Here is a 24805-nt window from a genome sequence, read left to right as displayed (position 1 = left end):
CAAAGTACAGCCTCTTTCCATGTAATTCAAGAATTGCCAGAAGTACAAATAAAATATACATCCATTTCACAAACGTTTCTTAGCATTGCTGCCTGGGGAAAATGACAAGCCATACGAAGCGTTCTATAAATAGCATCATTGTTGCAGCTAATTATTTTCCTGCTGTTACCTAGTTGTTTCAAAAATACTAAGGGTCCCTCTTTTTCATGGATGAGTATTACTACAGGGGAAGCAAATAAGGAATTCAGTTCAATCAAAGCATCAGACTTGCAAAACTGGCTTTGCCTCTTTATAATCTACAGATATCTGTAGCCTCATTTTTTTTTTTGTTTGAGCAAAGCTTGTGGCATAAACTGTAGGACTGAGTCAACACAGAGAGATTAAAGGCAAAGTTTTGGTCTCAGAGTACTGACTGAGCTCAGTGCTCATTACAGCAGGTCTTTAGCTTCTCAAAAAGCAGAAAAATGTGTTTAAGAAGAGTTTGTAGCCTAGGCAGTCCCAGAAATGAGACTGCTGTCAGAATGAATGGTACTGATCTATTGTGAAGAGAAATACAGTAAATAATAAAGTCTGCAAGTTTGTGCACTCTGGTATAATTAAATAATTAGTTTTCCCAACATCTATGTTTATCTCTTTAGCACAGAACAAAACTCATAGCAATATTTTCCAATACAAATGTTGGGTTTAGGCATCTCCTTCAAGTATCTCCAAGGACTTTCAGTTCTGAAAGAAAATAGGCTAATACGTTAGGGGACAGATAAATCACTTGATTCAAGGGATTTAAGGTGCAGTAACTGGACAAGTCCAAAAGGAACAGGAGTCCCAGTCTTGCCACGCAAAAGTTTTGTAGGGAAGATTTCCTTTAAGTTAAAACAACAGAGTTCAGGCCCCCAAAGCACAGTAGGACTAAGTAAATTTTGTAATTATTTTAACTATTTTTAACTGTTTTAACAGATCCTCTGCAGTAACAGCCTGCTAGAATCAACAGACTACTGGCTGCAGAATCAGAGGACACCATGCCAAATTGGCTTTCTGGAAGACAAGTCAGAGAACAACTGTGCCTCAGTAAGTACTCACTGTAATCTTCTCTGGGGAAAAGTCCATTGAGAGTTATTTGGGTATAGTGTGGGGGCGAGGACAGTACATGTTAAATTAAGTCAATGACTAACTGACACAGAAATTATAGCAAACTATCTATAGTTTCTGTAATTTACAGCTTTCTGTTAAAAGCATACATACAAAGCAAAAATGCATAAAGATTCCTATACAAAGCACATTAATATAGATTACTGCAGAGGTTTCCCCACATTTGGTCTTCAGACTTTGTGGCTCTCCGTATTTTATTATGTTCATAGTCCGCAACTGACAAGACAGAAAAATAAGCCAAAGAGAAAATTATTCCAAGTCATAACTTGTTAAGTGGCAGGTTGGAAAAAGCAGATGTTTAAAAGGCTGCTCAATGTTCTTGAAGGCAGTGATACAATTAAAGAGAAAGCTCTTTCCATATTAGATGAGGAGAAGCTGCTAAGGAACTCAAACAGAATTATTTTACATTTGAAATTAAATTTAAGTCTCACTATTGTGGGTTATAATGGAATTAAGAACAGCTTTTGGTTAAGAGTGTACATGAAGAAATAGAAGTTCCTATGTTGCTCTACACACTGTCTATGTGAAGCTTGGTGGGGTGGTAGTACGTTGCTATGATTGTACCAGGTTTTCACTTGAGGAAGGATTCAGGAGATCAGATCCCTACTAGGCATCCCATTTGATTGCTACTCCCTGGCCCCAGTGAGCCAGCAAGGGCTTTAGAAAAGAGCAGTTTTATCTCCACCAAAATGTTTCCAGCACTGCTTGTGCTGCACACAACCTAAAGACCAGCTGAGGGCTCTCATGGAGTCTGCTGGGATTTCTGCAAGAACATGGACATTTCAGCTCTGCTGATGCTGTTAAGAATCTGAATCTCCATGCCATGGTGGCGATGACAGGAGGCTTTGTGTCTTGCCTGGAGGTATCTGCAGGATGTGATCCAACAGTGTAATTGCAGCAGTTAAAAGTCAGGAACTGGGTCAAAGATTGGAAGGCTCAGTTCACTGTCGTACAGCCCACTGGACTATCAGTTTCCACAAGACAGAGTGAGCAAAATACACAGCCTCATCAGAGTGAGCTAGTAATCAAGCACACAAGGTATAAGGTGAGAAACGAAACAGACTCCTCTGTCTCTTTTTTGGACGATGCTAGGTGAAACAAGGAAGGGGATATTAAGGAATAATGTTTAGTGAGACTAATTTCCAAGACTCTCAGAACTAAACAGAGAGCAGTGTCCTGTTCTTCAAGCGTTCTGCATGTATTCTCCCGAGCAATAGGGTCACAGTTTTAGGAAGTACAAACATTGTTCAATTACAGCTGAAATGCTTTTACGTAACAGCATCCTGAATACATTCTGAACCAGAGTGGGGTCATCAGGCAGGTAATCAGCAGTTACTAATTTATGGTGGTTATCCTTGTTTGATATAGCAAAGGATTGCTTTTAATGCAAAAAACATTGACCACAGTCACTTGGTTTTACTACTTAGTATTTCATATCCTAAAAAAGGCTTATTTTCTCAGAGGAAATGATTACTCCTTATAATAACTAAAAAACTCATTTATGACTTGCTTTTTGATATGTTGAGCTTTGACTTTATTCATCACGTTTCCTTGAATCTTATAGGAAATTATATTTGTCTCTGATAGGATGGAACTACTGAGAAACAATAGCTTGTTAAAGCAAGCCTATACTCAGATTTTATTTCAAAATACCCAGTGTAGCTGCTTGAGACACACGAGCCACCATGGTAATGCCACTAAATCACTTTTCCCCTTAAAAACAGAGATCAGGTTTTATCTAGCTCTGGTTAGTCTCCTGGTAGGGAAAATAAGCATTACTTTCACCATTCTATGGATGTGAGAGAAGAGGCAGAAATACCAAAATGTTTTTTTCATTACAATCCAAAAATGAGATTCTCAGATAAGGGGTTTCAGACACAAATTGCACATGTGCTGAATGTCCACAATTTTCCCTGGCAAAGTCATGCAAGGTGACAATTTTCTTTTAATCCCCTCTTTGTCAAAGAAGAGACAAACAAGACAAAGCTCCTTCCAAAGGAAACAGCTTGTGTTTCTCACTGTAGTGTGATGATGTAGTTATGCTTGTAGGCAGAGGACGGGCAAAAGTGCTCCTTGAGGCTCCCAGGATCCAGAATTGCCCCACAGTTCCTAATGCCATCCTAAACTGCAAGACCCTGACTGACCCCTTTCGTACATGGGAGGAATATTAGGATGTGCTTTGAAACGTCGTCTTCTCCCATTGCCATTGCACAGTGTGTGTATAGGACAGTCAGCTTTCCCTGGATGGCTTTCTGAACACAGTGCCAACTCTACACAGAAAGTTTTGCAATTTTCAAAGGAAAATTTTAGCACCTAGTTGACTAGCTATCACTATTTACAGCTATCACTATAGAAGAAAAATAGATTATATTGAAAGAATTTTGTATTAACGAGATTGAAGTGGAATGTACAACAATATATTGAATTAAATTAAAATATTATATAGAGAGAGCATTAATTTAGAAGCTAAGAAGTTAAATATTATTTTGGAACATCGCTGTTCACATCAGAGAAAAGGTATTTGGTGGCCTGGAAGCTTAGTTCCTGATCTATCCCTGGAAGTTATGCTTTTGAGTTACTGTTAAGTAGTTACTCACGGACTGTTATGAGTAGAACTGAAGTTTTTTTCATATTCCTGATTAATTTACTCTGAGTGGTAGTACAGGACAGAATTATAATTTGGGTGCCTAAAAAATTGCACAACTAATGTAAATACAAGCAGTAAACTATAAAACTTTTACATTAATCAAACTTGATATGTGGATCAGGGTGTAAGCACTTAGATTTTTTTTTTTCAGAATTGCTCTCTCCACCTTAGATACATGGGTGGTACATTTGGCCATGCACAGTACACGAGCAAACCAGGGAACAGGGAATACTTAACCACTGTGCAAGGATTAATCATTAGTTCAGTATCATACTCAGAACCTGCAAAGCATTTCATTTTTAAGTCCTGTCCAATGACTGACACTAAATGAGCAGAAGGTGCAGGAATAAGGGAGGAGGAACGATATGAACACGGAATAATTTCTCCAGCTTGTCAATTAGCAAGCAAACCAGACTGCCCTTAGCAGAAAATATGTTCTATCTTCTATTTCATGTGGAAGGTTTTATAAATTGCTGTTGCTCAATGGTGCCAGAGATGTTTTAATCAAACTGCCTCTGAAAGTTGTCATTAGGTTTGCAGAAGGACAAAAAGAAATCTCAAATGTACTATATCATTAGCAGTTGTTTTTACCAAAGATAGCTGGTAATACATTTAGCTTTAGTGATCAGTTTCGTTTGGAAGAGTTCATGTTTAGTTATAAGGAGTCTAATCCTACTGTAACTATAAATGCAACAAGACCATATGAACACAGCTTTCATAAATGTTCTATTCATTATGTCCCATTACAGATTAGCACAGTTAGTACAAGTAAAAATAGACTCATGGCTGTCCTACATATGCTCACCAAGTATACGAACATTGATTTATTAAAATATTAAACATTTAACTCAGTTATAGCAGACTGCTTTTTCAAAGGGAGAATTATTTTAAAGCAGAACAGGCATTTTAGTACATGGAATAGTCCATTAATTTCCAAACTGGTTAATGAAAATGTAGCTATTATGATATGAAAATAATAAATTGTGTTAGGGGAACAGTATTTCATGTTTGCTTAAGTTGGAAATCTTCCCTGAGCTCTGAAAATTATTTCAAATCCTGGTACCCCACCATAGCAGAATAAATACTAGTGTGTCCATATTTAATGCAATGTTTCTGGTCATCTGCAAGGATGAACAATAGAAATCACAGAGAGAAATAATAGGGAGGTGTGGTGTCTCTTCTCCATTTTTACGTCAACTTAGCAGCACATTGGTGAGTTGTCTGTGAAAAGCAGTGTAACATGTACGATGAGTATGATGTGAACAGAGTTTGAAAGATTGTTTTGTCCTAACTTTTCTACTTTCTGTACCTACTATTTTTGTCCAATTCTCTGTGTTTATATTTAGGAAATCAGATGAGATGTGCTGGATTGAGTCCAGGGGGACAGGACTAACTGTCTCAGGTTATTAGGGCTGTCCAGGGAGAGTCCCCGCAGAGGCTGGTCAGGAAGGGGCAGCTGAAAGAGATTTCTGTGTGCTTGAAGTGAAGGGCACAGTGGGAGAGAATGAAGGTAAATCCTAAGAATTAGTGCCGTTTGTTTTCATTTCCATATTGGAATAAAACATCCTACCAGCTCTCTTTAAAACATCCCTGGGTTGAAGCATGCTGCCCTCCTTACTTCAGATGACCCTATCGGATTTTGCCGTGCTGTCTGCTTAAGAAGGTTAAACTACCTCAGATAACTTTTTCTATACTGATATGAGTGGTTTTTTTCTCTTCAGAGGATATTCGAGCAATTGCTAAATGTTGAATTACGCCTAGTTCAATTAACAATTATACTGTTTAGCAGCTGTTTACTGCTGCAGATTAGAATACATAGGTTCATGCAATATCATACTTAGTATAAATTTTAATAGTAGTTTAATTATGGAAGTCTTGTTTTGTTTGTTTCTGCTGAATAAGAACTTATTCAAAATCCACCTAGTAGAATAAAATATATGGATTCATGAGATATAATTGTTCACAAGCTGCACGCAGTGACTTATAAATGTAATTAAAATATCTGTAATGTGACATTATTGTCCCATGGAGACACCTCATAATATAAATGTAGTTCCACATAAATATGTATTATATACCTTTGTCCACTCCATTATTGCCAACTATCTTGCTCTAGACCTACATCAAATGTTCCCTCCTATGGATGTGCTTTTAAGCAAACCTTATCTGAAAAAAATAATAATAAAAAAAACATTGTCCCTACTTCCCCTCCAAAGATCTAAATTATTTAATTACCAGTGCTGAGCATTTGTGGTTGGCTTATGTTAGTACAAGTTAAGTAATTTAAATTCTTCCTTAATTAGATTATTTTAGTTTCTTCTAGCATTGAACTCTCCTAAAGTGCAAAGTCTTCATCTTGCACACAGAAAAGTAATTTATGACTCTTCTTAGCATATCCTAAGATTTGACATTTTTCTTCTCAATGCCTTTGCAGTAAGCACCAGCATGATTAAGGTGGTATTGCCACACTGCTAAAGATGTGTCTTAATCGTCTTTTAGGAATTCTCAGTGAAAAGAGTTATTTAGGAAAAAAAGTTAGATACAAAACAAAAAAGATTGTGTTATAGTCCTGCAAGACATTTGGCATTCATTTACCTCAAGATGCAGAAGTCATGGCAGTGAATTTTCCAGAAATTCTCTGGGCTTTGACACTCTAGACCCACGACAGATAGAAAAGCCATTAGAAGTGATATTTGCACTGAAAAAAGATTTTTCTCTCAAAATGGACCCAGACTCCAATAATCTCCCAACAAAATGCGACATCATGCTCTCTCTCTCTTGACCATCTTGTCCTAGCAGAGGCTGGGAAGCGAGCCTTCCCGCTCCACACAGCCTAACAAGGAATTGCACTTGAGAACCCCTGACTTAAGAAAATACACCCCAGCCTTCCCAACCAGTATGCCTCCTTGTGGGGGGTCATGGGATTTCCAGACTTTGGCAGAAATGCTGCAAAGTTTTTGTCCAGTACCCTGGAAAAGTAGAAACACAAATTTTACACCATTAAATGGCAGTGATAGACATGGAAGGGGGAAAATCTCTGTTCTTCAATTAAAACAAAGCAATAAAAAACAATGGTCATTTCTTACTTTAGCATAACAAGATACCGCTTTTTAAAGAGTCAGGATGTGTCAACAGCTCTAAAGCTCATTTTAAAATCATTTTATGTGTCCTTATTGCTGAAAAATATCTGGCTTTGCAGGCAGAGGGGTGAGAGAACAGTCGGAGTAAAGGGTTTAAAGATTTGAAACGTTCTTGAAACAGTCCAGCAACTTTTCCACTTGCAAGTGACTCCTACTCTGTCTGGGTGTTGGAACTCAATGATCTTGGAGCTCCTTTCCAACCCAAACCATTCTATGATTGTATGATAATATAAATGCTCACTGGTTAGTTGGGTCCAGGAGGATATACCCAGTCCAGGAGACAGAGGTGAGCACCTCAAGGAAGGGAAGCAGTGCTTATGTTAGTGAAGGGTGGCAAGACTGTTGCCTCGGTGAGAAATAAAACAGATTGCAAAGAAAGCAAACAGGTGATGTAATTATGGATCATGTTGTCTATGATCACTCTGTTTACTGAGGTAATGAAGAATGTCGTTTTGCCATCATAGCAGCTGGATTTTCAGAACTGCCTGCTTACCTTGATACTGTGTAGTTTGCTGTCCTAAGCAGATACCTAAGCACTGTCAGTTTCATTGTAGCTTAGACATCAAGCTTTTAAACAAATTCAGGAGGAGGTTAAGGATGCCATTACACACTAATTTGAGGTGGTCAAATTACAGCTTCTGTCGTCTCACCTTCTCCTCCAGCCCCTATTTTACCTTTTTTACTGCCCTGGCCTTTGTACGAATGTGCGGTAAGTCAGTTCAGAGAGAAAAGTAACTAGGAAATTAAGAAATTAGTTTTTCTGGCCAATTCTTCCTTGAATCGTCTCACTGTATTGTCAGACAAACGCCAGCACTCACTCAAGTGATGTAAAAAAACACCCAGGAAACAGCTCCCACAAATTAATTCAAACGGAATGGTAACATATGCAGAAAGGGAAAATCCTTGGCAAGGTGTATTTTGAGGGGAAAAAAAAGAAAGCAGCTTTCAGTTGATTTAAAGTAGATTATGAGTGGTTTTCATTCATTTCTTCACCCAAGCCTTTTTAAAGATTTGACACTACATATCTTTAGATGTTAAGGTACAAATACACAGATATATATTTTACATCAGCCTTTGATATTAAAATTGCTTCCAGGTAACTTGCTAACAACAGTGCACACGCGGGGTCAGGGTGCTGAAATCTAAGCACTGGGACATTTTGTATTTCTTAATCAATGCCCCTGTATCCAGTATGTTCTCCAGAGTCTCCAAAGAATGAAACCATGCCCTTGGCGAAGGGTGCAGATCTAATCTTACAGGAGTCCAAAAAGGTGGATGTTTCTTCCCAGGATTAGTAATAGTCAACAAGGCTCTTTATACAGCCAAGTATGGAAGTGCACTTTTGAATCCCCAAGGAGGTTTTTTGTTTGTTTCTTTGTTGTTGTTTTTTAATCAAAACTATATGCATGTTCCTTATTAGTGACCATGCATAGCTGAAACAACTGTTTTGTTTTATTGTGTTTGAATTAAGATTTTAATTTTCCATAGCAAAGCCCTATTTGTCTGCATAAAATAGACAGACCTATATACTAGGATGTTTACTGTCCTCAGTGAGGGTGCATACACACCCTCACCAGTATGTCATATCGACAGGGGATTACAAGAGTATTTATTTCACCTCTCACTCAGCAATTACTAAATCGTCTTGAAGAACAGCATTGTCTCTTTCAGAAATCAAAATCCATCTGTTGCTTTCCAGATCTAAGCCATAATTACTAGAGGTATTTTTAGTTTTAAGTCCCATCTTCCTGTTCAGCCTGACTATACCTTAATTACATCCTGACAAGGAGCAGGAATCAACAGCTGCAGGCTAAATTGTGGCATTGAGTCTTAGTCCTTTCTCAGGTGTGTGTGGGTGTTCATGCTGCTGTGGTAAGGAATCGTACCTTCCAGACAGCCCCTCTCTCGCTTGCACAGAGGAATAAGCAGCCCTCCTCTTCACCAATTACTCTGCCTTATGGAACCCAGTGCTGGCAGACTGAGCTCTAGTTCAAAGCCACTGAAAGGATTACTTGTATAATCCGTAAAATATGTTTCTCCTTTTGCTCTTGTACATACTTGTCTCTGAAAAATGTATCTTCACGTATGAGCTAATGTTAAGGCAGAAATTAAATGTGCCTTTAAAGGGTTGTATTCCCACATTTTCAGTACCACACGTATTTTATACAGCAGCCAAAAGCTGCCTCATGAATTTGGGAGCAGGCAAGATTGACAATAGATTGTCTTCTCTTTCCTTGTAACTTTAGACTTGGACCCTCTTTAATCTTCTGTCTAGATCTGATATCTTCTTTCTTCTCCCTCTGTGATACTCTCATTCAGCAGTGTTTTCCTCTCTGTATTTAAGAAAACCGGATGCTTAGCCTTGCTCTGACAAAGCTATAAATAGGGTTGCTCAACACTGGGAGGATCAAACGTGGTATTGCAGCTGTATTCCCTTCAGCATTTCAAACTGGCACATTCTCAGTGCCTCCGCGGTCTGCTTTATCAAGAAATGGGATTCTTGTGCTACCTCCAGAGTGGACGTCTGTAACTGCTTGCTGCTGTTATCACCACAGGCTCTCTTTAACATGAACTGTAGTGTGAGGCTCATAGAAATGTGCTAAACATTAAGTGTACAGGGCACCAAAGAAAGCAGATGGTGCATGTGGCACAAGTATGTATTGGCATATTTTCTTTAAGTCGTAAGTGGCAATTAATTACATCAAACCCAAAGGAATAAGCCTTAATGGGAAGAAAATATTCACAGCTGCTTTTAAAGCAACAAATTATGAAGAGATGACTCTGGGTGATTCGTTAATGCAGCCAGACATTAAAATAGGGGTAGTCTCTAAAATACCAAGACCCATAAATCCACCAAGTCATTGGAGATATGCACCTTCTGAAGAGTAATTGGCACTAAATTTCAGGTACATTATTGCTAAAAATGCTAGGGGGAGAGCAGTATAACACATCCTTCTGACAACGTACAATGTGTACCTAAAAAAGAATTGCAGCTGGGCTGGGAAAACGCAGAAAAGTCATGTCAGGACCTTATGTAAGTGAGTCTGAGTGACTCACAGAAGATAGCATATACTGGACTGTCTGCTTTTGGAAATGCTCCTTAGGGCTTACAAGTAGAGTGGTTGGAAACCTCATCTGCATGTTAGATAGCAGTTGTGCAACTAACAGGAGAGATTTTTACATAGAGTCTAAAAGGAGTAGTGTGATTTTTGTGGCCGTCCTAATGAAAATACAGGGCAAGAGGGAGGAAAAAGAATTTCTCCACTCACAGCTAGAGAGGGAAATTGTCACTCTCTAGTCATGCAGAGGACTGTACAACAGAAGGAAGGCTCAGACTTGGCTTCAAGTTGATGTTTTCCCAACCTGCCATACATCGTGCTGAAGTTCTGGGCAGGGAAACTGTCAGTTGAGTGCCATGGTCCTACTGTGACAAGGATGGATTTCTTCATGGTTTGCAGTAGCCTGATCTCAATTTGTGAGATAAGGAAGGCACTACTGTATAGCTGAGGGATACATGTCATGAAACCTTTTGAGTTATTTAGATTACAGTGCAGAAGGTGTGCCTGAGCTTCTTCGTACCCTGGGGTTATCACTTGTCAATTCTCCCACCTGTGCAATACTGCTGCTTCACGCTTCCGTTTGTGTACATCCTTTTGCAAGCAGCTACGTGGCATATCTAGTACTTCCAAACTAATATTTTTATTTCTACATGTCACAGCTGGTTCCTCTGCCAGAATCATTTTGGCAAGCATGGAAATTAGTGCAAGACAAGCATTGCATCCAAATGTTAATGGATAATTAGCTCTGCTTTCCAGAAGATGTTTTTTATTCTGAGTCACTATCAAGGTATTCCAAACATCTCGTATGAGACATATTCCAACTCAAGATCCTCTTTAACCATTTAAATATAAAGGATCAAATTCTACTATGTGTGCAGGAGAGAGCTACATCTCTTATACCATTCCCAGTCTCGTATCTACCAAAAACATTGACCTATGCATATTAGTTATAACTGTTAATGACTCCAAAAAGAAGTGACAAGAGCCAATGCAGCAAAAATAAGTCACTACAATTTAGCCAGTAGGGGAAAAGTAATTGTAATATAAAAGCCAATAACTGCAACATAAAAGCAACAACTGATATTTTTCAGTTTCCTTATTTTTTATGAAATATCTCAGATCTTTACAAAAAGGAGATGTCAGTCCTTGTAAGACATCCTTCTTCAGAAGGCATTTATCTCTATGCTCAGGGAAGGGAAACACTGGGGAATTACCTGATTGCATTCTTCCATTCCATGACAGTACACCAATTCAATAGCAAGGCAGGAAACAAAATCCTGCTCAGAGGGGGAGCAATAGAAGGCTAAATAATAGTAATGACAAAAAAAAAAAAAAAAAAAAAAAGGGACAAGACTCTGAAGAATATTACCTGACACTTAACGAATTTCAGCTAGTAGTCTGTAAGCAGTTGCGATCTCTCTCTCTCTCTCTCTCTCCCAGAAACCATAGGAAAATATCTTTTCCTTTACAGGCTTTATAATGTAGATATCACATGCCTCCCTGCTCTGCATGAAGGCAGTTTAAAGCAGCCCAGTGAAGCACCAGAAAGAAGCTGAATGAAGATCACGCATTAGGCATTATGAAGCTGTATGCACAAGAAAACTGCACCCACACCCTCCTCCTGCAGATAATCCTCATTTCCTCTCATTAGGGTGTGTGTGACTGCACAGTTATATCTTTAAATAGCTGAGAAATGTGTGAGTGGGCCTGAGTGAGTGCAAAGACCGTCTGCCTCCTGGCAGCTTGTCTAATTGCCTCTGTTCCAGTTCAGTCTGCTGCTGGCTCCAGCAAGCAGAGCTTCTGCTAAGTAAAATGAGCTGTTGTTTATTACATAGATACACACACATGCCTAATGACAGTGTAAGTGAGAACTTGAAGAACGTACTAGAGATGGAAGTTCTTCTGTCTAGCTCTTAGCATTCAGAGCATGAAGTCTCACTTCCACTGTAGGTTGCACTGAATTGCAGTGGAGTGTTTTGCCATGGGTGTTTTCTTCTCCAGAACTCAGGACCTTGTGTGGACAAAGTATATGTTCATGTGCCCTTTGAACTGAAAGATTCCTAACAGCTGTCCATACAACATCCATACCATCATAGTGTTAGCATATGGCTTTTTTTTTTTTTTTCCCTAGCTACACTAAGAAAAAGCTACTAGGAGTAAGCAAAATTGGGGACAGCAGTTTCTGTTTTGTAGAGATATTCACCTTCTCAAAGTGTCAGCGTAAGTTAGAGAACAGTCAGGAACCACACCACATAATATTCCCAAAATTACCTAAAACATAGCTCCTGATAGTATTGCAGGAAAGTGGCTCAGGCTGAGGTTTCTTGCTCCTTTTCCAAAGAGATCCAGTCCAATCCTCAACTGGATGCCAGGATTTCTCATCTCTTTGTTCTTCTGCAAAGAAACTGGAAGCTACAAAAGCCCTGATTTTAGTCATCCCTGTAGGAGTTTCCAGACCCCTTCCTGCCCAACTTAAGGATGATGCCACAGAGAGCATGGCAGGGACCCTCACAGTCCCATTCGCACCACCGCTGTGGACATACAGGTTTAAGAAGACCACAAAGAAAACAGGTGTTGTCCTGGTAGAAGTTTGCCTAGCAGAAGAAAGTTCAGACCAGAAAATCTTTTTAATTTCCAGCTCAGTCATTTCAGATATGAGAAACTAAAAACTAGGAAAATCTTGCTTTATTAAAGGGGTTTGTATAAACCCCTCAAAATTGTTATTCAGATATTTTTTTCTCCAGCCACATATGCAAATAAGTACGGGGAATGAAAAGTTTTTAAGCAGCAGAGCTTAACAATGGTAATGATAAAGCTAATAATCCAACTGACTTGTGGACAGAAAGGTCTTTGTTTGTGTCTACTGCTATTTAACTTGGTAGAAAAACATCTATGATTTCAGCAGCTGTGTGGTCTAGTTCTGGAAACACAGAGCTTGTGAGAATGAGGGAGTGCGCAAAAGTACAGGTACTTCTGCCTGACACACAGGGACCGGGGTGGTTTCAGTAACTCTGATGCAGTGGCCAATTCCTCCACGTTCCAGCAGAAGGTGTTGAACTGAGATATTCCATGGTCTTTTTTAACTAATGGTACACAAATATGGGTCGAGTCATATTTTTCTAAGTAATCTTTTTTTTAAGCATTTGTGAAGAATCAGTATCAAATCCACCAAAATGAAGTTTCCTGGTTAAAATCATTTTATGTATTATGAACAGCTTATAGAATTTCCCAGCTTGCTTCTTAAACAGTGTATTTGGGTAATGTAAGTCCCTACAGATCCACACCTCCTCCCCACCCCCTTCCCCCCCTCCCCCCCCCACAGGCACCTCCTGAGGAAATTATTTATCTTTATTATTTCATACTGGATTCTGGAAATCAATAGATCAGACTTCAACTGGGGCAAGACCTAAATCTGTCAAAACTACATGTAATTAGGCAAAACATTGTCCCAAAGCAGCTATGGATTTGTGTGCATAAAAATAGTTTGATAAACTAGTTGAATGAGATTTAAAGTAGTTAATTTTTTTTAAGAATCAAGAGACTATCTAGGATTACAGCCTTGGTAAAGAAACATGATTATGGTTTCTGGTTGCCTGTTTACCAACAGAAATAATTTCAGGCTCAACTGAGAGCAATGAAAGAGCAATTTCAATTTGAGGGGAGAGCAAATAAAGGAGAAGTGGGGGAAAAAGAAAATTTAAAAGTTCAGTTAAGGCTTTCTTTCTAACTATGCAGTGGCATTTAGGGTTTTGAGAGTGTATATTTAAGATGTCAAATTAACTGACTTGAAGAATCTTTTTAATGTGACTGAACAACACATTCTGCGAGCATGGTAGGCATGGTGATTCACAATTTCATTTTCAAAAAATGTGCGGGATCTGAGATGGTGGTATCAAAGACCCTTTTTTTTTTTTTTTTTTGTGGATATTAACACGAAGCAGTCCTCTAAAAATAGGCAGAGAGAAAGAGAGGGCAGCACCAAAGTAAACCCCTGCTTATGCAAAAGCAGACAGACCTACAGGCCCACTCCTTTTAGGAACACATTTGGCAACAGAGCCTCCCCTGATAGCTCTGAGAGGCTTAAATAGAAGGACAGAGGAGTCTGGTGTCTTGACAGAGCATGTCAAAGAACCTCCCACAGCAACAAAGTCCACCAGCAGAAGTTGAGCATTGGGCTTCAGCTTTTTTCAAGCCAAAATTTTAAGCCCCGATGGTCTGTGGGAGGTAGGTGAGAAGAGCAAAGAAGGCTGGAGGGTGGGTAGCTTTGAGAAGGAGGCAGACTGCATTACCACCACTGTGTTGCCACCAGTGCTGACAGTAGGAGAAAGAGGAACTGGTGCTTCTGCCTCACCAGTGTTCTCCTTGTGATTCCTCTGCAGTTTGCAGGATCAAGTACCTGACGTGCTTGGCATGTCACACAAAGCTACCGTTCTGCATGCTAGAGGTTAGATCTTCATTTCCAATCCAGTAGTTTATGAGTGCACTTAGTCAAGGTCAGGGTCTCCATGTGACAGTCTGTACTCACTGTGGAACTTACTTGGATGATATCTAATCTGACAATAGGCCAGAAATCTCAGAGGTAAAAGTTCCTACAGGTTTCAGGACTATAGATGGAACTGGGAGACCGTAGGTGCACCAGATGAGCATGAACTCAAACCTTGCTTATACAACGGAGAAACAAGACAAAGCGACACCTTCATAAACACTTTACTGAATGGAAAGAGTCAGAGCTGACACCTCAAAATGCTGGGAAAAAAAACAATTAACCTTGAAATGTTAATACGTAGGTAAGCAGGCTTTTCTAATCCCAGCACTCACATAGCCAGTCAGAAAATGAGCACTTTCCCAGACCACTTCATAAGCACAAGAACATGTAATATTTCTTCTTTTTCAAGTAATCTTGCTGCTTCAGAGCTCTACCTATTTATACCCCATCTAATAGCTAGGGCAGAGCTGCCCTGGAATTTGTAAAGCATGTGTGAGCAGACAGATGCTATGCAAGTCTCCTTCAGCAGAAACAGGTCAGTCCCTAAAGCTTTAGTTTAAAATGACTGAAGCTTTTGGCAACCGTATGTTATCTTTATTATAGAACTTTAGTCGGAAACGGTGAAAAGAGAGATTGGTGAGACACAGCAGGGGCAAAGCCCACAGTGACAGACTGAGCTGAAGCTGGGCAATTAGCCTTGTGTTTGAAACGTGGTGCTAAGAGGGGACACACAAAGCAGAGGGCATCACTGCTGTTCCGGGCTAGTCCTTGACTCTGACAAGCCTGGCACTGACATTTCTGGTTTTCTGATTTCATGTTACTGTTTTTCTGGTAGTGTCTTCTGTTTATTGGCATTCGTGTAGCTGAACGCATCTATGTTAGTAGATTTAAGGCTGTATTTAGAGACGGTGAATTGCTGAATTTAGAGGCTATGCCATGTGTTGTGAACTCAGTGTTCAGAACAGGGTATGTTATCTTCAGAATAGCAGTGGAAACCGCTAACTAGTTGCTAAGAGTTTGGTTTATGTGGAAAAAGTCTCTAAAGAACAAACAGGTTCGGACAGAGAATAAGGGAATTTTTTTATTTGTACTTTAACTTAATCTAGAGATTTCTGCAGGGTGACACTGTTAGACATTGACAATAAAGTGTAAGGAGCTAAGAACACTGTCACCAAACCGTATCCATTAGAAGTCTGTAATTTCTGTTGCTTGTGACATTGGTCAGCGGTAGATGGATCTTTTGTGTGCTGAATGCAAATACTGTTAAGATAAGGATGAAACATTTCTTTCAGAAGGGAGAAAACATGATGGTCTTGGTTTAAAAATTTAATCCTATGATCCAGGAAGCAAGCAGCAGCACTGGGGCCAGGACAGGCTTGGTGGGGAGAAGGAAGAGTTTAGGGCATTATCCTGATCAGTTAGATTTTTATTCTTAATGTGTATACTGAGGCATATTTGTCATACAACTGAGCTCAGTCAAAAGCAATCATCAGACCTGCATGTTTACTTCATTAGTTAGTTCCCACCTCGTTTTCTCAAAAGCAGAGAGAACTTACAGGATTGTGTGCTGTGATCCTACAGAAGGACCTCACTAACCGGTGGAGCAAAGGGATCTGGTTTTGATCTAGAGACAATAGTTTCTGATCCACTGGATCCAGTCCTGAAATCCTTCCCACAGAAGGCTTTGAGTAGAGATTTATCATAAGAGATATGTTTCAGGAGGTGTGACAACCGTGGAGCTGCTGAGTTTGTCTGCTGCCCTGCAAAGTACCACCCCCTCATTTCTTTTTCTCACACTGTACTCTAGAACAAAGGCACCTAAGCCCAGGGGACAGCTGACCTGCCCCACTGTGTGACAGTACGAAAATGAGAAACATGGTCTAAACTATTATGCACACTAACAATAAACTATAAAAGTGGGGGGAAAACATATTGCGTATCATAATGAAAATTAAGTAATAGAGGCAAGTAAAAAAGAACTATCTCACTCAGTTTAAAAAAAAAAAAAAAACAGATACCGCTGCTTTAGCTTCTGATCTAACAGCTTACAGCTAATTGTAAAACACACAATTTACTCTTTCTATCCAGCTGATATACTTATGGTTTGGTAATACCTGCTCATTCATACACCCCAGAGACCTGGAGCAGGGGGAGCTTGAGTCCAATCATTCTCTCATAGTTGCTGCTATGAAATATTTTCACTTGACATCTTTGTTTAGCAAAATCATTTGTATTTTTAAATTAGGCTTAGCAGCATTTACTTCCTCATCTTTCTCGAGTACTGAAAATGCCTGCAGAGCACCATAGAACTGCTTGACATGCGCAGATAAGCAGAATGGATTTAAGTACTTATACTTTCTAATCTTTTTTTGCTTCTACATGACATAAAAACATCTTCGGGAAAAATAATTGATTTTTTATTTTAGAGCAATACTGTACCAAATGAGACTATCTAGGTGCGTTAAAAAAAAAAAAAAAAAGGTAGACAAATCCTCAACTGTCCCAGAAATCTGAATATTCATTTAGTAACGCACCATGAATATTCTCCATATATCCAAGATTGTAATAATTCCCTGCTTCAGTTGCTTATAAGATTAAAGAATGCATCTGTTTGGCTTTGAAAGCTACAGGTAGTTACATTTCTTGGCTTACCAAGACTGGCCTGGACAGAGACTGCCAAGAGAATCAGAAATTTAGGGCTGCAGGGAGTCAGTCTTTCACCTCAGTTTCTTTGTGAAATAGCTGTTTTTTCCAAACCATTAAATATTTTATGTTCTTTGGTGCAGTTATTTAGCAGAGTGTGGCTTATAGTTAACCACAACAGTTAAAACTTCATGGCATTTTGACAACTCAAAGTTTCAACAATTTCTAGGAAATCTTTTCCCTAGAAGTGTCTAAAATTTGGAAGTCCTGTTTTATAAAGTTGTATCTTTGTCTTTCTGGAGCAGCCTGGTCACTGATACTTGGTTAGCAGGCATGAGGCTGCCCTGCTGAGCAGGAAATCAAAGGATTCAGGAAAAGGGGAAGGAGCAGGACTGGCTTCTGTGCAACCCACAAACTGGTCTCAGGTCTGTACTTATTCTTTTGCTCAGGAACAAATCCTCCTTGAAAATAATTTCCCCTGCAATGGTCTGATGAAACCATTGTTTTTCTATACCAGCCATCTTCAAATAGAGGAAATGGAAAAAGACAAGAGTAACTTGAACAAAGCTAAATGATGGCATCAGTTATGGTTTATTGGTTTATACTTATCATTGTTTTATTTGGACTGGCCTTGAAATCAGATTTCTCAGCTTTGTGAAGTGTCACAGTTATATCATCTAGTAACTCAGATTCTACTTGACTTTTAAATGGGTACAGAAAGAAAATAAGTAAGCACAAGGCGCCCCAAAAACATAATTTAAGAAGACTAATACAGGCATGTAAGATTTTACAGAAATGTACATTAACTTTGTAGTCTTGCACGAGCAGTAATACTTTCTATTCACTCTGCAGCAAGAACTACTTTTGACCACAGTGTGTAAATTTAAATGGTGACAGAGAAACATAAACTTTTAATGGTTATGAGAGACAAGATGAGGGTAGAAATATTACTCTGGATGTTGCTTTTGGCCTTGATGGATGCAGAGTCGTTTCTGTGAAGTAAGTTTTACACCCAACATGTGCATGTTCACTGGGGCAGTCACTGAGTCACTGATAATGAGATTCCCATTAAATACAATGAATTTGCCCAAGACCTCAGATTTCTGAAGCTGCAATGTAGGTAGACTTCTGCTCTCCAAAGCCTGAGCCACAGGGAAAACCTGATAGCAGCCTTTCAGCACATGAATCAGAATTAGCTTGTACAAATGATACTGACAGATGCAGACATATTGGCCTCAGGTGTCAGTTGTGAAACTTTTCTTTCAGTAAATAATCGTGATGAAATGACCAAAGCCACAAGCTTCCCAAAAAATTCACACAAGCAGCAACCTTTCACCCAAGTCCTACCAAACCTAAATGCTAAAAAAACTTCCTAAGATCCCCCAAATTATCAGGTAGTTTAATTATTAGCTAAAGGGTAATCTCATGTGGCCTTTTAGAACATTTATTTAGAAATCATAATTTTACAGCTATTTTGTCTTTCTGAAAACAATAAATACATGGTAGTTGAAACTATTGGGATTACAAATCTCAAGCTGCAAGTTTAAAGAACAGAGAGAGGTCAATAATTAGTGGTACATATAGACAGACTATATATGTCATAATTTTACAGCTATTTTGTCTTTCTGAAAACAATAAATACATGGTAGTTGAAACTATTGGGATTACAAATCTCAAGAAGCTGCAAGTTTAAAGAACAGAGAGAGGTCAATAATTAGTGGTCCTTATAGACAAACTATATATATATATATGTGTGTGTGTGCATATCACAAGAAGTCCAAGAGCTTTTATTTATGTAGCCTTCACATTAGCATAAATAATTCAAGTGAAAAATAAATGCAAGATTCTTTTGGGGAGCTTTGCAGATCAGCATTCTGATAACCATCAGAACAAATGATCTTGTCCTACTGATGGAAAAAACAGATGGCTGCATTGCTCGAATCTGCTGGAAAAGGCATTTTATGCCATCCTCATATAAGTCAAAAATATATGAATGTTGTTGGTCATTTTCGGAGATAAAGCTCAGAAAATTTCTGGACAAAATATGGCACATTGCCACTCCTTTGATACTTCCTGTGGATTGTAGTTTGCTTTGTCTCAGATGCATGGAATAAATCAATATTTTTTCCTAGGGCTTTTGCTGACTTCAGCTCCTGAGGGAGCATGACATACAGCTGTAGCTTCTGTGAAACAGGCACTTACCATTCCAGTGAGTGATGCCTCCGAGTAGCTATATTTGGTTATTGTGCTGTGGGGAAATTACAGTGGTCTAAACTATCTTTCTAAAGCCAGGAGACTCTAACTTTGGTCTAATAAAAGTTTAGAGCAACTGTATTGTTTTTCTACTTTTGCACAGATTAAATTAGGATGAGAAAGGGCTCAGAATTCCAAAACTGCCATCCCATCACAGAGTTATTGCTGAGAGCAGAAACAAATGAGGTCAGACACTCCATTGAATCTTTAAAAACAACTGTCATAGCAATCATAGTTGCTGTAAAATTTCACAACGCTCTTCACAAACTGTGCCTTCACAGTTCTACATTTAAAAAAAGGATAAAGTGTTCAGCAGCATAATAGCATATAAGAAACAACATACATCCCGAGAACAAACTGCCCAGAATATAGAGGGGAAACAACATGGAAATAAACACCAAGCCTTTAATTTCTCAAAGGATAAAATGCTAAGTAACATGCTAAAGAACCAGAACATCACTGCATTAATGTCAGATGCACGTTACTCATGTTGGGCACAAGGAGAAGATACACACAAGCAGAGTCAGATACATCTTAATTTAAAAGTCAGATTGTGAGAGCTTCATACCTTAAGTAACATGCTAAAGAACCAGAACATCACTGCATTAATGTCAGATGCACGTTACTCATGTTGGGCATAAGAAGATAGATACACACAAGCAGAGTCAGATACATTTTAATTTAAAAGTCAGATTGTGAGAGTTTCATACCTGCATCACCCAAACCAGGACAGAGAGGAGACAGCCGGCTGCCTGTCATACAGACACCCTCCTGCTTCCACCACTGGTGCCTGTCAGCAGCAGATGCTGACAGCTGAACAGAACAACTACCAAGCATCACCAGGGAAAGCTTGAGGTGCGAGGAACAGCACAGCTTGAACTCATCTTTCCTGCTGTGGAGATGCAGTTGCTGCTGCAGTTCTTTGCCCTCAAGGACCACATTTTCATCAGCGCTTCAGCTGTTTATGTACAAAACTGCTCTCAGTCCTGGACTCAGTGGTCTCTCAGCCTTCCTGGGCCACATGGTTGTATTGTGCACATCCTCAGGCTCAGGCGTTTAAACTGTGCAGTTCCTCTGCACCCAGGAACTGCCTGCTCAGAAATATTTTCTCCTGTGATCTCTCTTGGGCCTAATTATCTTTTTCATTTCTGTTTGTAAGAAATTAGACATGAGTTTTATGGGCAGATTGCTGAGGCATATGGCACCCAACCCAGCCTGCTAGTGACACCCAGGCCAAAAATGAGGATCAGCTCTGTGGATGCAGTGGTACAGTGATAGGGATGAAGTGCTTCGTGCCATCTGAATGTTGCCCTGCCACCATTCTGGCATTTTGATACTGTCTTTAACTGTGTGGTCGTAATCCACCAGCTGACATAGATAAGAAACAAAGAAACCACATTTAAGACTGTCCTTTAGGTTACAAAGTCGTAAAATCAAATGTTAGAAAATGGCAGATACACAGATTTCTGTTCTTCGTAATTCTGTGCCTTTTTGCAGTCTTCCTGGCCATTGAACCAGGCAGAGATCCTGCATTGTGTAAATGTGGGCATACGAGGTAGAATTAAGGTTGCAAAACCATCTGTATATAGTTCTAATTTTCAAGTCTTGTCACTTCAGTTAAAATTCCTTTCTTTAAAATAGATATTGAAATTTATTTGAGTGGATGGTATATAACATATATGTATTAGGATTTTATGGGGAAAAAATAGACACCTCCTACAGTGCTTTAAACAAGTGTTGATCACAGTCCGTTCCAGCACAGAACACGAGACTCACTTCACTTACCAGAGTAACTATCAGTTAGGTGCAAGGGACAGCTCTTATCCCAGCAAGAGGGAGGAATATCGTGGATCTTCACTTCAACCTCTTCCCTAAGAAAGTTGTAAGAACTCATGCTTCATGGGAGAAAAGGGACCAAGCACCTCAAAGGAGAAAGGAAAAGCCTTTCCTTACTGGCAGGTATTGATACAGACAATAGAAAGAGGCGTTAGCACTTCCTAAAACATACAGAAAAATTAGTTTGGCAATCTCTTATCTGGGGAAAATACTACAGAACTGAAACAGACTTCACCCTAGAACAGACACTTAGGAAAAATACACAGTTTTTTAAAATTACTGTTGTTAGTATTATACCTTTGAGACAGTGTTTCTTTCTTAGCATCGGTGTTCTTTGTTATCTAGGGAATACTGAAATGCCAGTAATACCAACCTTGGTGAATACAATCTGAAATTAAAGCAATAATGAAAATATAGACAATATTGTATTTCTTTGCTTGTCATTCAGCTGTTTGCCAGAATCAGTACTCTGAAAAAAAACCTGAAATTGCTTTACTCTTCCAACGGGTGAGAACAGTGTTACGCTTTTAGCAATTCCCTGAGGCCATTTGTCGATGAGTAAAATATATTGTGTGTACAGTACTTTATATCCTTAAGTGCTTTATAAACAAATTATTTCTTAACATGTAGTTCTTTTAAGAAGTAATAGTCTCAATTTGCAGACAGCGGAAGCTGAGGTGTCTGCATAGTTTTCTACACTGACTCAAAAGTAGATTTCAGGACTTGAAGCTGCTGCCCTAGAGAATTTACTCCATATACCTTATACCAGTCACAGAAATTATCATAAATAGGGAAGAAAAAAAAAAAAAGAAAAATAAATCTCTATTTGCTTTTTATATGATCCTGGAAAGTAAAGGTTTCTTCAAGACCAAAGCTCAGCATGTTAGTGATGATAATCTGCCTGGTACGGTCCTAGCAGAAATGCTTGGAGAGTTTTATGAAGAGAAGGCTTGGAGGTCAGACCTCAATTCATGTTATTAATGTACAAGAATCTTCACAGAAAAAGGGTTGCTATTTACACTGTGATTGTGTATTAAATGGTGTCTGGACCTGTAGCATACTGCTTGCTGCCAGTATTGAGACTCTAGATTTGAGTGCAGCGGTAGATGTTCACCAAAAGAAACATATTGCTCTCATCTGAACACAAAAAATTTCTACACTGGCAACACTAGTGAACCAGAAGTAGATCTTGGCATCTACCAGGGAAGTTGTGGGCAGGCATCTCACTATAGAAAGCGACAATTTGGGTGGTGTTTTTTTGCCTTTTTGTATGATGTAGCATCATTTAATTTTGTTGTTTTCTCCCCTCAAAATAAATATTTCCTACACCAGAAAAAAAAGGCAATATCCTGATGTTTCCGCATGGTTCCAGACGGTAGCTCAGTATGAGTGAAGAGCAGACACATTTTGGAAGTGAAAAGATGTTTGTTTGAAAAGACAAGGATGGGAGGTGCAGAGGAGAAGTGTATGGGAAAGGACTAACATTTAAAAATACTCTGATTAGAACAAGGTTAGGTTCCAGTTAAACTAATCTAAAATACATTAACCTGCACCTGATCCAAAGGAAAAAAATAGGAATTAAACTGAGGTTAACAAATGCTGACCTGGCCTTGGCTCTTTCTTCGTAATCTATGCAATATTTCCCTCCTACCAATTATGAATTATTCTGTACTTTTGTTTTACCTTGTTTTGATTGAGGTCTCTCTGATAATTACAAGAAGTTCATCAAGCAATGCAAGCTAATGAGAATGAAATTTTGTATTACATAAGCAGAAAACAGTGACACATTTTTCAGATGGACCTTTTTCTCTTTGAGTACCTCTAGTGAAGTATCTCCAAGAAAAATACCCTCGCAGTGAACTTCCTAGAAGGCAGCAGTAGTGCAGAGCCTGCCAGGATGGAGCTGTAGGGTTAATTTATGATTACAGTAGCTATCTAGTCCCACCTCCTGCTCAAAGCAGAGCTAATCGCAAAGCAAAACAGAAAGTAAATTCGTTCTTCAGTGTCCTTTACCAGTGCAAAACTATTTTTGTGTAAAAATTGCCTGTAATTAAACTGTAAAACCCACAGAACAGGAAAATGCTAAGACTGCATTGACAACGTAATTAATCAATGTCAATGGAATCTGACAAGTATATTTGGAAACTGGATTCAGTACTGCCATAGGTTTTATAATATAAGTTAATTGAGTTCTGAAAACAAAAAAAAATAGATGAAAGAAAGAGAATATGACTTTAAATAAGAGATATTGCTGCTTATACTGTTATTTCTTCTGAGGCATTAGTGACTTATAAGCCATCCACACCATGTGAAATAGAGATAATGATAGTTTGGCTGCTCAGAAAGGGCATGCCTTTAGGGTGGTGGTTGGTGTCACTGGTAGGAGTGCCAGGGTTTAACACCCCAGACACATACCATTGTACCAACACGTAGGTAGCAAATGACAAAACAAGGCTTACCAGAGAGCTGCATGTTTGGCTGGAATATACGCCCAGACACGACTGCTCCTACACAGTTTTTTCATAAAGCTTTCACACTGAATCCAGGACAAAACTAGACCTTACCACTCTGGTGTAGGGGCTGGGAAACAAAGCTCCTAAGTGACAGCCCTGCCTTCAAGCAGGGCAGTGAGCATGCTTGAGAGGACTAGGAACTGGACCCATACCTTCCAGCACTCCTGCCCCAGCTGCCAAATTACTGGTCCTCTGAGCAAATGCATCTCCATGCACCTGCGGACTCATAACCACATATCACCGCAGGCACTGGGGAAGTACACGTGCAAATCAAAACCATAATTTTCTAATGCTTTGTAATAACCACCTATTGATGATACGCAAAATGCCTACACGTAAAATCCCAGGGGAAAGTAAGACAAGTTTTTGTCTGTATAATTAACTGTAACATGTTTAGGACATTATATAACTATTACAGTGTATTGCTGATGTGTATTTTTAATACTTCATAGCTTAGAAATAGCTTTTATTTATAACTATTTTTTAAAAGATAGCCAGCCATAAAATGCAGATGACAGTGGCGTATCCTGATTGTTGACATTGTCAAGCAGAGAAATATTTTCCTAAAATTGTAAAAATGTTGGAAAATATGTTTTTAAGTTCATATAGAGATGCCATGAAACTACTTAAAAGGGCAAAAAGCCTTCTTTTTGAGTGGGGTTTTTTTTGGTTTTCAATGGGAGGCCTGGCTGGACCTTTCCATCTGCTGTGCTGGCGGTTACCGCAGATGGTCATAATCTGTACATATGGTATGTACATACATAAACTGAAATCAGAGTTGTCTTGGGGTAAAAGCAGGCACACAACAGGAGCTTGGATGCCTAACACAAGAATATCAGTGAATGGGATAATTAGTGGGGTTTTTTTTGGTTTTCAATGGGAGGCCTGGCTGGACCTTTCCATCTGCTGTGCTGGCGGTTACCGCAGATGGTCATAATCTGTACATATGGTATGTACATACATAAACTGAAATCAGAGTTGTCTTGGGGTAAAAGCAGGCACACAACAGGAGCTTGGATGCCTAACACAAGAATATCAGTGAATGGGATAATTTAAAACATTTTCTTTTTCTAGGAGAAATT

At 39.1% G+C, this 24805-nt stretch overlaps 1 protein-coding gene across 1 annotated transcript in view; it reads left to right on the top strand.

Annotated features, from left to right (window-relative positions):
• Positions 1 to 954: 954 nt before the first annotated feature.
• SPHKAP (SPHK1 interactor, AKAP domain containing) overlaps positions 955 to 24805 on the top strand; it is a gene marked incomplete at both ends in the record, with an annotated part of 43280 nt that continues 19429 nt past the window's right edge. Inside the window, one exon of the mRNA XM_010073670.1 lies at positions 955 to 1065. Coding sequence (XP_010071972.1) covers positions 955 to 1065 — 111 coding nt within the window. The remainder of the gene's footprint in view (positions 1066 to 24805) is intronic.

The sequence above is a fragment of the Pterocles gutturalis genome, unplaced genomic scaffold (genome assembly GCF_000699245.1).
Source record: "Pterocles gutturalis isolate BGI_N339 unplaced genomic scaffold, ASM69924v1 scaffold29582, whole genome shotgun sequence".
Classification (NCBI taxonomy): domain Eukaryota; kingdom Metazoa; phylum Chordata; class Aves; order Pterocliformes; family Pteroclidae; genus Pterocles; species Pterocles gutturalis.
This window is presented reverse-complemented; position numbering and strand designations above follow the sequence as displayed.